This window comes from Drosophila sechellia, chromosome 3L (genome assembly GCF_004382195.2).
Source record: "Drosophila sechellia strain sech25 chromosome 3L, ASM438219v1, whole genome shotgun sequence".
Taxonomy (NCBI): domain Eukaryota; kingdom Metazoa; phylum Arthropoda; class Insecta; order Diptera; family Drosophilidae; genus Drosophila; species Drosophila sechellia.
This window is the reverse complement of record NC_045951.1, coordinates 11,888,045-11,903,748: the sequence shown is the minus strand read 5'-3', so window position 1 is coordinate 11,903,748 and position 15,704 is coordinate 11,888,045. Positions and strand designations below refer to the sequence as shown.

The window sequence follows — 15,704 nt, the reverse complement described above, 5'->3', positions numbered from 1 at the left end:
CGCCAAAAGTAATCGATTCATCGGTAACAAGATGGTAAGCTTGTACATGATGGTATATTTGAATGGATCGGCCCTGGTCACACTGACATGGACATCAAAACACAAGAATCGGAATTTGTGGAAATTCATCCAAAAATTAGCTATTTAAGGTAATTTCTGACTGAGATATGAATACCTTAGCTTAAAATCAATTAATTCCAGTGTCCAGGAGCTCATTGCGCATCGTCACACTGAATTCGAACCTACGAGTGGAGGTCTAAAACGAACTAAAAATGAGGGAACTGCAGCGGAAGTTGAGGAGCTTAAACGAGCGCAGGGTTAGAATTTGTTATAAATATTTAACACCAATATATATAATTATGGTAATAACATTTTAGAGTATTTGCGTGCTCAATTGTCAGTGCCTCGGATAGAAAGACTCGGAGGAAGGGCACTTGCCGTTTGGCACGAGGAGCAACAAGTGGCAGAAGTCAAACGCAAAGATGGGAAATTCGAAAATTTCGGATACAGCGAGCAGGGAGTACTCTACTTGGAGTACTACGAAGCGATGTTCCTACTAGAAGTTGTAAGAAATAAAATATAAAATTCAATCGAGATATATAGAACATGTACTTTTCAGGGACGCTTACAACTGGAGTACTGTGGTTTAGTAGTTTCAATTGAGCAAGCTTATGTGCTCCTTCTGGGCAAGTTGGAAAGCGAAAGGTACACCAACTACCTAGTTTACTCGGCTTTATCCCGATCTGGATATATAGTCGTTAAGCATGCGCCTCCTCAGGAAATTCCCCAAGAAGTTACGAGTGCAGATTGTATTTGGGCACTGCTGAAGGAAAAAGTGGAAAATCAGCCAGTACCAGATCATATCAAAACCTCTTCCTTTTACCCTATCGCGGAAAAGCGTATGCAAGATGTGAAGGAACTTATAACATCTCAAAAGGCAGATCCTAATATTGTTGTAGATCCCATTGATTTGAAATTCGGAGAAAAAAAACGTATGGCTGTGGAAAAACCAATCGAGGAACCTCCCAGTAAAAAAGAAAAGTTCTCCACAACGGGTCGAAGTCTCGTGGATCAACTAAAATGCGAATTTTCATATGCCAAATTTGAAGAGTTCTTTGAAAAATTCGATATGGTGCAACTTAAAAGCCAAGATAATACCAAAGACCAATTAGATACTCCCTCTGCCTTGAAAATAATCTTTGATCTACATCTGCACAACAAGGGTTTCAAAAAAAGTGCACCCAAAGCGCCCAACTTTAATGTAGTTATACTTCCAACGCAAGCGTTTCCCACCCACGACCAAATCTCCAAGATGAAACATCAAAATCTTCTCACCGCACCACTGCTCGTCATATCCGTAAGCGAATCCAAACAGATACAGGCCTTTCTGTACTATATTAGTTGATGATTGCCCATACTGCGGATGTGCCACCTCAATAAATTGTACGTGTTAGTATTTTAGAAGCTCGAAAAGTTTATTTTATTTATAATAATTTTTATAATAAAAAGAGCAAGCAAAACTTGTCAAAATATCAAAATTCGTGCCGAAAAAATGTATTTATTTTGATATTCAGGCATTGTTTTTAAACAATTTGTGTTCAGCTATGGTAAGCTGTTAGTTATACCCAAAAGTATAAATCTAATGCAAATATGTTACAGGAGGTTCCTACGGTGTGGATTATGGGTGGTCCGGGCAGCGGCAAAGGAACTCAGGCGCAGAAAATTCAAGAGCAGTATGGCTTCAAGCATATTGACCCCATCGCATTGGTCGAAATGGAGGTAATGAAAATAAACATTTGTTTATTAACTACTTGTGTGTTAACTACCCAATAACAGGTAGAAACAAAAAGTCCGGCTGGCCAAAAATTTCAAAAATCCTTATCAGCGGGAACTGCAATACCCCTACAACAAATTATACCCTTGATTGAAAAACAATTGATGAGCCATCGTGGTGTGCTCAAAGGCTTCGTCATTGACGGGTAAGCCAGGCCAGTATTTAGACACACAAAATACGTAAAGATACATCATATTTTTTTAGATACCCTGCCGATTTGGAGGAGGCTGAAGTATTAGAGAATGGCTTCGGGTCGCCGAACTTAATTAATGCTGGATTTGGATCTGACAACCGGAAGTACACGCAGTTCATCCAGTCGCGCCCCACGCCCAAGTCTATCAATGTACATAGAAAGCTCTAAAGCGGTTTTGGAAAGATATCCGCAGGCCGTTTTGAAAATCGATGCTAGCCAAGAGCCGGACACTATGTTTCAGGAAATCAAGTTAAATATGGATAACATCATTAAGCGTCATCACAAAGTGGAAATAGCTCGTTAAAGAGTTGGATACCTTACTAACTGGCCATACCCAAGCTGAATAAAAATGAGCTCAAATATAGAAAAAGAGAACATAAGTAAGGATCACAGCCCGCGTATTACAATAAATCAAATTTGAATAAGATCATGACAATACGAATTGGTAGTCTGGAGTCTACTGTCTACCACCTACGATATTACACTTAAAAATTCAAATTTTGACCAGTTCGGGTTATACTCGTCAACGTAGCGGCCAAAACGAAAGCACTGTTACTCGGAAAGCTTTGTGCGGAAAGCTCGCGAGTCTGTGCGCAGTGAAACCGTTAGCCGAATCGGATCGAATCGAAACGAATCAGAAATCGGAATCGAAAGCCTTTTCATTCACTCAGTCACTCTCAACTCACGCAGCACAGAGGGTGGGTGGAAAACAGTCGGGCGGAGCAATCGAGAATCTGGGCGAGAATCGACCGACCAAGTGGCGCTAAGGGAAGGCTAGTAAGGCATCCGGCTAACAAACTACCGAATATCTGGTGATTTCTTCAGCCAAAGGCCCGCAGCAGCGACGTGTATATCTAGTATACATCATCATCATCATGGTGAGTGCTTTCAGTGCGCGGGTGCTGTGATTTGTGTTTTCGTTTCTGCTTAATGCCCAATTTATTTTTATTTGTTTGTAACCCCCACACACACCCCAAATGTTTCACTCTGATTTAAAAATCGGCCTTGCACTCCAACGGGGAAAGTGAAGCAGTGGCTTTAAAATGGAGGATTCAGAGCGGTCCAATCGACCTTGAGCCACTTGCATTGCACTTGACCTTGTAGCCCAGCGTTGCAATTAAGAAACTTTGGGGCCACAAGCTTACTCAGCTTTTTTTTTTGAAGCCGAGAATGAGGAATGAGCTGAGAATGAGAATGAGAAGCTCCCGGTCAGCTGTTCCATGTTTACTTTTTTGGTATAAATAGAGCCTCTCCTAATTCCAACGATTACGAATCTGTGAAATTCCCTACCCGAACAAAACAAATTAGCAACTGAAAGAAACAAACAAACAAAAAAAAAAATAAAAACCGAAATTTCACATTCCAAGCTCGAACCAACGAATTCTGACGTCAAAATCCCGATTTGAATAAATTTATGACCAGTTGCTCGGCACACAGGAATTTCTGGCGGGGCTTGATTCATTAGCAAGTCCCCAGCCTCGTCGCCAAAAAGCAGTTTAAATGTGTTTATTGGCGCTACTCGAACTAGACAGTCATGCCGGTTTTTAGTCTTTGTCGCGTCGCATTATTAAATTGTCAAAACAAAGCAAAAAAAAATAAATAAATAAATAAAATAAAAAGAACACCATTTAAAAAATCAAGAGGCGGGTTCCATAAAAATTCCTATAAGTTTGCTGGATAGTTTTTTAGTTCCGTTTGAACGGAAAGCATGTGTGAAGTTCTTGCTGGGAAATTATAGTTATAACTAGCATGGAAAGGTTAGTTCTAAATCACTAAACAATACATTTGAATAAGCAACCTCATAATCAAAAACTGAGTTTAAAAAAAAATCCACGTGAGTTAGTTGATAGCTTGTTCGATTCATTTGAACAGAAAGCACTTCTGACATCGCTGCTATAATTTTCTATAATTACCTTTAAGTATTTGGGAAACTCGACACTTGTTAAATCACCATGTACAGGTTAGTTCTGAATTATTAACCACGGCGCATCCTTTGAAATGACATTGAAAAGTCACTGAACTACACAATCTATATACATGTGAAGAGATATTACGTAAATGAGCTTGAAAATCATAAATTCTCACACGCAACAATTTAAATGCGTAAAAATGTGCCATAGGAAAAGTCGGTGAAAAACAACGACTGCGAGAATGAAAAGCATCGCGTTTATGCTCTGAGGAAAATCGAAAAATCTATAGGTGGCAGCCAGCAAACAACCTGGGCATTATCAAGCTGTCCGAATCCGAATTCATTCATTTTCTATATTCTATTTTCATTTTTTTTTTACCCCATTTTTCGACGGGTGCGACAATGCGGAACAGGCAAAAATCGGCGGGGGCCTTCAGAATACAAAATACTATATCAAAAGCTGATCTCCACACACGCTATATCTATCTATATATCTATATGGTCACGGGCCGCCAACGGGAGCGATGGCATTGTTTACACTAATCTAGATTTTTGTTGATGCGATCAAGCCATTATCAATACCATTTGTGTGAATGGAGCAGAGGTGCCAATTGCCCCAAATTACCACAAATTGAAATGATATGTGTGACGCGGTGGTATTCTGTTCAAGATCAATGTCATATGTACATATAACCTATATAAGTTCCCATTTTCGTAGTAAGAACACTATTTTGTGCTGGCAAAGTGCACAAACTACTAATAAACTACATGTTAACCTATGCCAAATACATTTCGGATGTAGTTCAATAACACTATAAGTCGGAGATATCTAACCATCCTCACCAACTGTCTCGATTGTGTAGTTATTTATGTGTCACCAAAGGGTTATGAAGAAGGAGGCCGAGGAGAAGCTCAAAGCCGAGGAGCTCCGTAGGGCACGTGCCGCCGTAAGTAGTCCATCCGAGTCAATGGGCACTAGTCGCTAGGATTAGTTGATGTATGGCATGTTAACTGTCTGGCCGCCGCTTCACCAAAAAAACAAACGAATTTCGATCCGAGAATATTGAAAAAAAAACCCCACTTTTGAAACCTCTATCCATGCCCCTTAATCCAACTAAGCTTGCGTACGAGTTACCACTAAACCAGCTAATTGTAGATGTTCCTATGCCTCGGTGTTGTTTGCCTGCTAACCCAAATCTTGTCCTTACAGGCTGATATACCCATCATCTGGATCTTGGGTGGACCTGGGTGCGGCAAGGGCACACAGTGCGCCAAAATCGTGGAAAAATACGGATTCACACATCTGAGCAGCGGCGATTTGCTGCGCAATGAGGTAATTTGGGCGGAAATACTGGAATAGTCGGTGCTATCTACACAGTGCTTGCAGATGGCAAGGGTGTATTGCGATTTTGGAAAATGATTATATTTGTATCGGAGCATTCATTGCTATTCATTGTTATTACCCGAAGTATTGCGATGCGAACTTAAACTATTGAGATAATGACACGTTTGTGTATTGAAAGAATCATTTATTGTCTATATGGTTACTTTCGATTCAAATTTGCTTTGAATATCAATTGTTTCATTATTTATAGAACATTACATTCAATAAGTGATTACCCCTTTCTAATATGCCTCAATCTTGTAGGTGGCTTCTGGATCGGACAAGGGTCGTCAGCTGCAGGCTGTGATGGCCAGCGGAGGCCTGGTGTCCAACGACGAGGTGCTGTCCCTGCTGAACGACGCCATCGCGCGGGCCAAGGGAAGCTCGAAGGGATTCCTCATCGATGGGTATCCGCGTCAGAAGAACCAGGGCGTTGAGTTCGAGGCACGCATTGCACCCGCCGATCTGGCGCTGTACTTTGAGTGCTCCGAGGACACGATGGTGCAGCGCATCATGGCACGTGCCGCTGCCTCGTCGGTGAAACGGGACGATGACAACGAGAAGACCATCAGGGCACGCCTCCTGACCTTCAAGCAGAACACCAATGCCATTTTGGAACTTTATGAGCCCAAGACCCTTACGGTTAGTATCGCATATGCATTTTCGATATGCAAAAGTCCCCCAAATAATTAGCAACTCTTTCGTTTTAATCACAGATCAATGCCGAGCGTGACGTGGACGACATCTTTCTGGAAGTCGTCCAGGCCATTGACTGTGTGCTGAAGAAGAAGCAGCAGAACGCCGCCGCCCAGTGCTAGTAGGAATGCTAATCCATTAGGAAGGAAACCGGTAGCAAAGTCTACATTTCTAGTGCACTTTTTAGCGCGAATCACACAATCTCAGAGCTGAGCACAAATGAAAGCGAAACACCAAATAAATTAGTCTAAATCTATGTTATGTTACCCATACTTGATGGCATTATCCTTTAATTCGCGGCAAGCAATAATTGATCTAGTGCTTTAAATTAATTTACACTTACAAATGGAATGTTTAGAATCAACTTTAGTACCCTTCACATCATAAAAAGTTGATAATTAATTGAGCAATGACTGCAATTTGATAGTTTGCATTTTCGCAGTTATTCCATAAAATGCTAATCTCGACTAGGCACGATTTAGGGATTTAATTTAGCTAATTATTCATAAACTAATTGAATGATCCAAGGGCGCGTGTGCTTGAATGGAAAACATTCGAAAGCGATTGCCTTGAATGTTGTGAGTGCCACGTGATTTATTATCGAAAACTACAAGACTACATTTTGTTCACTGAACCAGTTTGCTATCAGCATTTAAATGTGGGAGTCCAGTAGAACGAATTTATCTGAAATACCTTGCCAAATATCTCATTTACATGAGGATTTTCACAGTGAACGAATACTGATTAATTGCTGCTCCATATGGAGTTTTATAGCCACATATAAGACTTGACCATTTACTTTACTTTATTTATGGTTAAATGGCGAAGAAGTCATTTTATAGAGGCACTTTCCAAATTCTGTGCATATATGTATTTATCTTTGCTACACATTAACAAGTTGCACCCGATTAACTGCTCCGGTCATAATAAATTATATGACTTTGCTAGCGAATTTAAATCAGATCAAGTCATTGGATTAATTGATCAACTGGCAGAAATCCGTTGGGGATTTCTTGTTGAGCCCAGTTAAATCAGAAAAGTATTTTGGGCCATAAGATGATATCAATTTGTGATAAATCTGCCATCGAAAGGAATCTTCTGCCAACGAAACGAGTGCGTCACGAACATCAATTTGAACGCAAAATAGAACTGACACAATTCGTACAAATGAAAATCTTGCGGCTACTCTCCAATCTCGAAACTGGTAACTGGTCGTAATAGAATCGTCCATCTATCACGGAACTAAATACCAGACGTCATCGTGTGGATGTGGAGCTACCCATCCAATTGGAGTGGCTTCGAGTTCTTGACGATCGGATCGAGTCGAGTCGAGTGTAAAGTCAACAGCGAAATATTATGTAAAGTAAGTGGTTTTCGGAAGATGCTCCATAAGCAATTATGGGGTTCGTAAATTATGTAAAGATCTCTAGGGCGGAACGGGGGTCCGAAAACCCCAAGCTAACAATGTGGATAGAAAACGAAACAGTTAACCCAGCTCAGAAATTATCACTTTTATCGGCCGAGATCTGAGATCCCTACGAAATGCGGGAATTCCAATTCCACAAAAATCAGCATGACTAAACATACAGAAAAGCCGAATCAGGTTTCAGTTTTTTTTTTGTGATTTTTGTTTTTATTTTTTCATATTGAATTTCTTTAGATTTTGCAACATTTGTTGCTTTCTTTTTGTTTGCGAGTCCGCTATCACTCTTACAACTAAAATAAATATAGATGTTTAAATGGTTAAAGCTATGCACAATGTGCAGATTTCAATGAGAGCTACGATATCACAAGATTGGGGAATTCCTTTAAAAAACATAAAGCTATAAGGTTTCAGTCAGTGGTTGTTGGGATGTTCCATCCGCAAAATGAGGCATCCTAAATGAGATTGTTATCACTGTACTGATGGGGATGGTGATGTTGCTGCTGGGGTCGCAGGTACTGCTGATGTGCTTGGCCGTGGCCACCAATCTTGCTCTCGATCCAGTCCAGATAGTGCGTGACGCGGGTGAATCCTCCGGGTATATTGGTCTCACAACCATCGGCTGGCCCGAAACTGGTTATGCCCACCACTATTTGAGTGTCCTTGAGAACGAGTGGACCGCCGGAGTCACCGGTGCACACTGTCTCATCCTTCAGGCCCTTGGCACAGATCACTCCCGCCGTGACCACATCGTACTCCTGGGCGCACTCCGCATTCGAGATCACCTTCAGCTCGGTGTACTGCATCGAGTCCGAGTTGGTCATCTCCACCATGGCGCCCCAGCCGCTGGCCACCACGCTCATGCCCGCGAACTGGTCATGTCGATATCTGATTGGCAGCGCGGCGGGCTGAATTCGCGTCGTGAATCCCACATCCTGGGGCAGCTTGACCAGGGCAATGTCATTGGCCGCCGTCTCCGGATTGAAACGCTCGTGCACGATGAACTTGTTGGAGCGCAACACCAGTCCGCCCGACTGCTCCGTATCCTCCACGCTCTTGGTGCCCAGATACACATCGTAGTGGGTCACGCTCATGGTGCAGTGTCCAGCTGTGAGGATCCAACGTCTGTCCAGCAGAGTGCCGCCGCACAGAATCCGTTTGCGCCACAGCTGCTTTCCGATGAGCATCACCTGGTAGGGGAACTTCTCGATCCGCCCGTACTTCGATTGTCCCACGGCGTAGCTTTCCGTGGGTGTGGGCTTCCACATCATTAACATGATCACTGCCAGTCCCAGCAGGTGGGCTATGCTCTTGGGGATCATTTTATTGTCTGTACTGCACTTGTCACTGAATCAATCTCGTTTTGCGAATTTGAAATTTTGAGTCTTTTCGGTTTTTTTTTTCTTGTTATAACGTTTTTTGCGTTTCTCTGAGTTCTGCGCGCTTTGAATGTTCGCTTCAATCTAAATCGATTCTGATGGAGCCGTGATATTTTATACCTCGTCGCTCGCGCTCAGCAAAAATCTACATATTTCGCCGGCTATCTCCGCCGCTCCGAACTGGACAGATCGGCAGAGGCTTCTCCAGTAGCCTGTTGTTATGACAGCCAGCTGGTCGTAAAATCTCGTTTATAACGCTGGACGCGGAGTCTCCCCGAGACTCATTTTTGGCGCGCCTAGCCAAAGGCAAAGTTCAAATTTTAAATGGGAAACGGAAGTGGAATTGTGCTAAATTGATAGCGTCTAATTCCGAAATAATATAATATGAATTATTAGGACACCCTGAAGAGATTTCCTCGAATTTCAAATTTTTTTTTGGCAAAGAGAGAAAATCGAGTTAAAAGCCAAGTTGGCAGAGAATAGAACAGGTGACAAATACGAATTTAATTATGTATAAACTATAATCGAATTCTCGTTAGAAGAAAACTCGTTATTTGTTTTCCTTTCGGCTTAGTTGAAAATGTTTTCATTCAACTGAAAAGATGGAATTTTTTTGGGCGTTTATGAAAGTTGCTTTTGCGCATCTCCATCTCCGTCTCCATTGGCATTTTCGTGATCCGTAAACAACGGGGGACTCCGAAATATTTATTTTCTGATTCAGTTCGATTCGTTGGCGCCATAGAGTTCGTCTCTCGAATAAGTTATTCATCTACGCCTCAAAGTCCAAAAAAATGTAGCTAATTCCAAGCGAAACTTTTTGGCCAAATTTCGGGAGAACAACGGTGATGAATCAAGTTTGTTGATTCTATATCATAAACAAAATTAATATGTAGATTACGCTCCGCATCGAAATCACAACAATGCTGACTCAATCTTTGTTATTGTTCTAAGGTTTTCTTAGCATTTTCCTGTTTTCTTCACAATCTGCGCAAAAACTCCCAAAATCTCAATAAAATAAAAAAACAATCGTTTAAAAATGGGAGTTAATTTGCTTGGCGCCAGTGGATTTTGGGCTGTTAATGGAAACAACGGAGATTAGCGATCGCCTTAATTTTATTTACTTGATTAGCAGCCGAATTGTAAAAACAACCAGCGAATGGCTTTGTTTTTGTTTTAGTACGTCAATGAATTTTTAATCTGAAGTATTAAGGTGTATACAGCCAAGTGATTCAGATGCATCTTTGCCCAATTTATAACTCTATAGAGCATTCTAAAGTCGGTGATTTTTTGGATCCTCACGATCGTAATGTTTGCATTACTCTTTGGCAAGTTCAAGTTTATAAATAAGCAAATACTAATAAAATTAATTGGACATGAAGGTGCAAAACACTTGCTACTTGAGGTGTTATATTCCCCGATTTTGATTCGGATCAACCCTTCAAAAGGCCAAGAACAGCGTGTAGGTCATATACGGATAGCTTCCCGTTCTGGGAGGTGTCTTTTATTGATGGACAGGCTAATCTTCCCAATTAGTTTTCAGCACATCGTCAAAGTTTATGGAACAGGTTCGAATAAAACTTTACTTTCTGGCTTTTTGGGGCCACTTTTGAGTTTTTAGTGCCCCTCGTGAATGCATATTTCATTTTTCTTCAAAATGCTTTGAATTTTGGATCGATCTGGTGTCTAATTGGGCGCATGTCGAGTGCATTGACCAACATCTCTGGCTGCCGTATCGAAATGGGCACATCAAATCGGCCGTTGACGTCAGCTAACACCATTTGTTTCGTTTTCTTCAAAAAAAAATAATAATTAATGTATAAAACCCCGCCGCCGAATGAGCTTTTAATATGCAACGGCGTAGAACCAGTAGTCGCCATACCACTTTTCGCCGGGCAGTAAAAGTTCCACTCCCTCCGGCGCGATTCCATTTCCTCCCGAGGGCTAACAATCTTCTCGAGGTAACAGAGGCCCAGAGAGATTTGGGCAAACTAGATCCGGTTGGATCTAATTTAATTCGCGGAGAGGGGGGAGGAGAATCCCCCGCGATATGGCAAACAAAAATAAGCTAGATAGAAAGAAGAAAGAGCCGCTTAGAAGAAATTTATGGCTCTTGGGGATTTCCCAAAATACAACCAAATACTGGGCCACAAAAACAAACTCCCATGACTACACCACAAGCTGTTGTGTAGCAAACAAAATTTGCTAAAATTCATCAAAGGCATTTATCATTAGTCGGGGTGAAAAAAGAAAGAAAGATGATCGTTTGATCGCTTGATCGGTCGATAGCCGTTACTCAAATTGAAAGAAACTTTTTGGCGCCAGTAAGACTTGAAAATTTATCTGTTGGCGGTTCCGAGCACACTGGAATTCCCAGAAAGAAAAAAAAAACACGTGCGAAATGCCAATCCAAATGGTCCAATAAAAACCTAAGAAAGTCGTCAAAAAACAAATCGTCTTGGAATCTCGTTTCGAATTGGCATAATACGTCAAGTTGTCAAATTAAATTTGCATGCCATTAATATGCTGCCAAATGAAGCGCAGCTACAGTCGTTTAAAAAAAAAAACTCGATATGTTTTGGCCAAAGATAAGGAATTGATTAAGCCGGAAAACCGCATTTCAAACGCCCCACAAAAGTTCTGGGCCTTAATGGGAATTGGGGAATTTTCGATGTTATTTTTTTTTTTTCGACTATGTGAATTATGCTGCGACAGTTCGAACAGCTCTGTGGCGCCAAAATAATTAATTTTAAATCGACTGTCTCGACATTAATAAGCCATAGGTATTTGCATATAAATTAGAACGATTCGAACGGCCGAGAACAACAGGCTGAAAAATGTGTATCAACAACACACATTAGAATTTGTATTAGGATGATACGTGACTTCTGTATTAATTTTAATATTTAATAGGGGAAGAGTATTTTATTAAATGGGGAACATTTAATTTAAATAGTCTAACTTTATGTGTAACATCGACTAGGTCAATTTTAATGTAGAATATATTGTATTGTATTTCTTAATCATCAACATGGAATTTTTCATGAAGCCATAGCATCGTAGAATTTATAAGGTAAATAAAAGCTCAGGTAAATTATGTTATGTTTGATTGGTAAACAACGGAAACCTGATGTTGATAGCCATTTAATTTGAAGCTGCCCATTATTGTTTTCCAATCATAAGTGGGCAATCAGCATTTGTTTATAGGCAAACATGGGTACGAGCACGCTCTTCAACTTTAAAGATCTTCCCAAAAATTGACGTCATATTGAAGACTTTTCCATCATCTGATGATTCACTTCAATCCAATTTGTTAAGTCAATACTAAACGTCATGCTGGATTTACAAAATCATATTTTTAGGCGTTTAGTCAACTCAACTAGTATTTCGCCAGTCTTAAAGGTCTCAGACTTTCTTAAAGATCGGCTCTCACTGTGACAATGCAAAAAAAAATATTTAATTAGCTGAATGCCATCGAACTTTATGTCTGATTAAAGCTGAAATTCCGATTTTAGGCCGCATAAGGCTGTCCAGCTTACAATTAATGAGATTAATCGTAAATAAACATTTACGGTAAGCACTCGTACTTCTGACACACACGATAATTTGTGGCAGACACACGGAGAGTGATAATTTTTACGAGGAAATCAATTGCAATCACCGGCGAACGATTTTGCTCAGGTAATTGCAATTACAAGTGGTATTCAATTGTATTTCCTCAAAATCAAACGAATTTCGAATGATTGAAAACAGGTTCTGTCGTAAATTCAAAATTCACGTTACGTTGGCTAACGGTTTAACGTAATTGAATGTAATGCTAATGCTACGTAATACTTTACGCACTTTTAAGTATATTTTTCAAGAAGAATATATTATTTTTGGTATATTGCTATGGAACGGTCACTCTACAGAGCCGGCGTAAACAAAGCTATAAAATTTGGTTAAATTAATAAATTTGCTAGAAATATGAAACAAAAGGATCTGAAACGCGCTTACAATAATGTCCTAGCACAGGCTATATCCGACTCTAATCAGTACCTATTTGCGGGCAATCTCTTTGGCGACATTTTCGTACTCAGGTGAGAATCCCTAATTTGGCGCAATTTTCCAACTAATTGTTTTTCTATTTTGAAGAATAAAAGAACTGGACAAGGGTTCCGAGGAGCCACCTGGCAAACTAAAGATATTCCCGCAGGGCAGCGATGTGGACATCAATTACCTGACCTTCCATCGCGATTTCCTGATAGTGGGTGCAGTGGGTCTTATTTACGGATTGAAATGGAACGAGGAGGAGGAATCCCTGGCCACCAAACGGTCCTGGGAGGTAAAGATACCCATTCAAGTGGATGCCGTCGAAGTGCCGGATGTTAACTCCATGTGGCTGGACTCGGAAAACAGCATCCTGTTTGCTGGTTGTGGCGACGGAGTGATCTACCAAGTGAGCTTGGAGGACGGACGCATTCAGCGCGAGTACCGCGGACACACAGACTACGTTCACAGTGTGGTGGGCAATGCCAAAGGACAGATCTTCTCTGGCGCCGAGGATGGCACTGTGCGAGTGTGGAGCACCAAGCAGCAGCAGCACACTTCAATGCTGGAGCCTTACAAGAACCCAAATCTGTTGCGTCCGGATTGGGGCAAATGGATAGGAGCTGTGGCTGTCAACGAGGATTGGCTGCTTTGCGGTGGTGGACCCAAAGCATCAATTTTCCACCTGCGTTCCCTGGAAAGCACATGTGTCTTTAACTTCCCCGGACGCGTGCATCTATGTGACTTTGTGGACGACTGTGTGTTAATCGGTGGAGAGCACAATCATGTGCAGTCCTACACTCTAAATGGAGTACTGCAAGCCAATATTCCCGTGGAGCACACAGCCTGCTACTCTGCTGTTTGGCAAACATCGCCCATTAAATTTATTTCCATCGCTGGTTTCAGCAACAAGTTGCACATCCTTAAGGATTTCCGCTTCCTGGACAGCAAGATTGATATGTATGGCAATGTAGAGGGCGAGGAAAACGACCTGGAGGAGGAAGACGAACTTATTGAAAAACCTCTGACAGTTGAGGCGGCATAAAGGTTTAATAAATTTGTTCTTTAATTACATTATTATACTGTTTACATTTTGTAAATGCCATTATATGCATTTATTCCTTAGGGAAATCGAGCATATTCCTCGTTCTTACAAGCGTTTCGTGAAATACGCAGCACTTGATATTCTTTGCTGTTCAAATTATTTTGGAAATTACACCCTCCAAATGTCAATGTTCCCTTATCGTTGAGTGCGAAATCCTCCAGCATCCTTATAAACTTTTTTGAAATAACTTCTTCATCCGGACGAATGCCGGTTCGGTATGCAGCTGTATTGAAAATCAAGAAAAAGTCATCTCCGTGGACAGTACCTTTAATAATAGGAAAGCTAGAGTAAGTATTAAGTATTTGAAACGCAAGTATGTACCCACCAAAATTTACGTCGGTGCGATTGGATAGCAATTGACCCACTCCGGAATCGGTAGGATTATCGTAGACAAAGGAATAAACCGGACTTTTGCCATACTTTCGGTGAAGATCTATTGCACTTGGCACGCTATTCTTGAAAAGGACATCAGTGAACATACGCTGCACATCCCAATAACTTTCCACACTGAATCGCCGATCTCCTAGATACTGCTGCCTGAGATCAAAGGAAAGATCATCCATATCCTTAATGGTTTTCTTGGAGTCGCGATAGAAGAGCAAGTATGGTGCCCATTCAAACCATCGATCATTGAGTAGGTCAATCCAACTCTCGCCAGTTATTTTGTTTCTTTCCAACAGCTGGGCAGCGTTGTATCCCCCATCCTCAGTGGTGTACGTCACAGCCCAAGGGACTTGGGCAAACTTTCCGCTCTTAATCACTTCTCTTGGATCCTGGGTAAGAAAGGCGTCTGGTGCATCTGACGGCTCCACAACAGGTCCAAAAGCACTGAAGGGCACGTAGGAAAACACAAGGAAGCTTCGAACAGCAGAGACTATATCGCTAGCCGGCTTAGATTTCAAGCAGTCCTTGAGTTCTGCGGAGACATTTGTGTGTCCACAACCGACTAGCCGACCCAGTTCAAAGGCGCGTCGTCGTCCACCCTGCTGTATGACCCAAGGATCCAGGGCATTGCCGCTCACCGAAATCGCTGCTTTGGCCAACTGTCTGAAATCCTCATGCAGCAGCTGTAAATGAGCCGATGCACCGCCTGCAGAGTGACCAATGAGCACAATATTATCTGGCATTCCACCAAAGTGAGCAATGTTCTTCTTGATCCATTGTAGAGCCAGACGTTGATCCTTTAGACCATAGTTTCCCGGCAAGTCCCTATCACCGGTACTTGCAAAACCCAGTGGTCCAAGACGATAGCTTATTTTCACCACAAGCAAAGTTCCCTCACGCATAATGTAGTCGTGCCCATATATGGATCCACTACCGAACATGAAAGCACCTCCATGCAGGAGGACTACGACAGGATAGCTGCTCCGACTGGGTTTCTTTGGCTTATAGATGCTTACCGTTAAGCAATCCTCATCACCCATCAGCTTATTGTTTTCGTTTCTAAACTGATTCCACTGCAAGCACGCAACTGGAGTCTGCGTGGCATTGAAAACCTCAGTCCAATGATGACTATACGGCTGAGGTGCTTCAAAACGGAGTGCACCAGTTGGAGGCTCGGCATAGGGAATCGATTCGTAGCTGTAGTACAGCCCATTATCTTTGCCACGGATTTTTCCATTTGTAATCTCAACAATCAGAGGATCTGCTTCAGATTCTGCGGCTGCGATCCACAGCAAAGTCAGGCACAACAACCGTGTGAGTATACACATGATCTGGAGCTCCACAAAGTACTAATCAAACTGTGGGTAAACA

General features: G+C 41.7%; 6 protein-coding genes across 7 annotated transcripts; 4 read left to right on the top strand and 2 right to left on the bottom strand.

Moving 5' to 3' along the window:
- Positions 1 to 74: 74 nt before the first annotated feature.
- LOC6605417 lies at positions 75 to 1,461 on the top strand. Its single transcript, XM_032719501.1, has 4 exons — positions 75 to 149; positions 202 to 317; positions 378 to 565; positions 620 to 1,461. Exons 1-4 carry the CDS (start codon positions 88 to 90, stop codon positions 1,403 to 1,405), a joined length of 1,152 nt encoding a protein of 383 aa, XP_032575392.1. The 5' UTR covers positions 75 to 87; the 3' UTR covers positions 1,406 to 1,461.
- Positions 1,462 to 1,519: 58 nt separating this feature from the next.
- LOC116801245 (adenylate kinase isoenzyme 1-like) lies at positions 1,520 to 2,826 on the top strand. The gene is made up of 4 exons (XM_032719503.1): positions 1,520 to 1,607; positions 1,660 to 1,779; positions 1,837 to 1,979; positions 2,039 to 2,826. Exons 1-4 carry the CDS (start codon positions 1,605 to 1,607, stop codon positions 2,193 to 2,195), a joined length of 423 nt encoding a protein of 140 aa, XP_032575394.1. The 5' UTR covers positions 1,520 to 1,604; the 3' UTR covers positions 2,196 to 2,826.
- Positions 2,703 to 6,288, top strand: LOC6605416 (adenylate kinase isoenzyme 1). 2 transcript variants are annotated; one of them, XM_002030213.2, is made up of 5 exons: positions 2,822 to 2,905; positions 4,800 to 4,883; positions 5,147 to 5,269; positions 5,585 to 5,962; positions 6,037 to 6,288. In XM_002030213.2, the coding sequence occupies exons 1-5, from the start codon at positions 2,903 to 2,905 to the stop codon at positions 6,136 to 6,138; spliced, it is 690 nt and encodes a 229-aa protein (XP_002030249.2). In that variant the 5' UTR covers positions 2,822 to 2,902; the 3' UTR covers positions 6,139 to 6,288. The 2 variants fall into 2 exon arrangements, with proteins under 2 accessions (XP_032575393.1, XP_002030249.2); XM_032719502.1 differs by lacking the exon at positions 4,800 to 4,883 and having other exon boundaries at positions 2,703 to 2,905.
- A 1,462-nt stretch (positions 6,289 to 7,750) lies between these two features.
- Positions 7,751 to 8,898, bottom strand: LOC6605415 (collagenase). Its single transcript, XM_002030212.2, has one exon. It carries the CDS (start codon positions 8,759 to 8,761, stop codon positions 7,895 to 7,897), a length of 867 nt encoding a protein of 288 aa, XP_002030248.1. The 5' UTR covers positions 8,762 to 8,898; the 3' UTR covers positions 7,751 to 7,894.
- Positions 8,899 to 12,694: 3,796 nt separating this feature from the next.
- LOC6605414 (THO complex subunit 6) lies at positions 12,695 to 13,921 on the top strand. The gene is made up of 2 exons (XM_002030211.2): positions 12,695 to 12,894; positions 12,950 to 13,921. The coding sequence occupies exons 1-2, from the start codon at positions 12,782 to 12,784 to the stop codon at positions 13,887 to 13,889; spliced, it is 1,053 nt and encodes a 350-aa protein (XP_002030247.1). The 5' UTR covers positions 12,695 to 12,781; the 3' UTR covers positions 13,890 to 13,921.
- Positions 13,887 to 15,676, bottom strand: LOC6605413 (esterase P). The gene is made up of 2 exons (XM_002030210.2): positions 14,275 to 15,676; positions 13,887 to 14,214 (listed from the first exon to the last, which is right to left on the bottom strand). Exons 1-2 carry the CDS (start codon positions 15,659 to 15,661, stop codon positions 13,967 to 13,969), a joined length of 1,635 nt encoding a protein of 544 aa, XP_002030246.1. The 5' UTR covers positions 15,662 to 15,676; the 3' UTR covers positions 13,887 to 13,966.
- Positions 15,677 to 15,704: the final 28 nt, after the last annotated feature.

Excerpts from the sequence above, each read along its gene's own strand:
- LOC6605417 (XM_032719501.1), top strand. The coding sequence starts at position 88 with ATGGACATCAAAACACAAGAATCGGAATTTGTGGAAATTCATCCAAAA. Across the intron at positions 150-201 it reads CCAAAAATTAGCTATTTAAG|TGTCCAGGAGCTCATTGCGC; the intron begins GTAATTTCTGAC and ends AATTAATTCCAG. Across the intron at positions 318-377 it reads GGAGCTTAAACGAGCGCAGG|AGTATTTGCGTGCTCAATTG; the intron begins GTTAGAATTTGT and ends ATAACATTTTAG.
- LOC6605413 (XM_002030210.2), bottom strand. The coding sequence starts at position 15,661 with ATGTGTATACTCACACGGTTGTTGTGCCTGACTTTGCTGTGGATCGCA. Across the intron at positions 14,215-14,274 it reads TCGCACCGACGTAAATTTTG|GTACTGTCCACGGAGATGAC; the intron begins GTGGGTACATAC and ends CTATTATTAAAG.
- LOC6605414 (XM_002030211.2), top strand. The coding sequence starts at position 12,782 with ATGAAACAAAAGGATCTGAAACGCGCTTACAATAATGTCCTAGCACAG. Across the intron at positions 12,895-12,949 it reads GGCGACATTTTCGTACTCAG|AATAAAAGAACTGGACAAGG; the intron begins GTGAGAATCCCT and ends TCTATTTTGAAG.
- LOC6605415 (XM_002030212.2), bottom strand. The coding sequence starts at position 8,761 with ATGATCCCCAAGAGCATAGCCCACCTGCTGGGACTGGCAGTGATCATG.
- LOC116801245 (XM_032719503.1), top strand. Across the intron at positions 1,780-1,836 it reads TCGCATTGGTCGAAATGGAG|GTAGAAACAAAAAGTCCGGC; the intron begins GTAATGAAAATA and ends ACCCAATAACAG. Across the intron at positions 1,980-2,038 it reads AAAGGCTTCGTCATTGACGG|ATACCCTGCCGATTTGGAGG; the intron begins GTAAGCCAGGCC and ends ATATTTTTTTAG.
- LOC6605416 (XM_002030213.2), top strand. Across the intron at positions 4,884-5,146 it reads TCCGTAGGGCACGTGCCGCC|GCTGATATACCCATCATCTG; the intron begins GTAAGTAGTCCA and ends TTGTCCTTACAG. Across the intron at positions 5,270-5,584 it reads GCGATTTGCTGCGCAATGAG|GTGGCTTCTGGATCGGACAA; the intron begins GTAATTTGGGCG and ends TCAATCTTGTAG.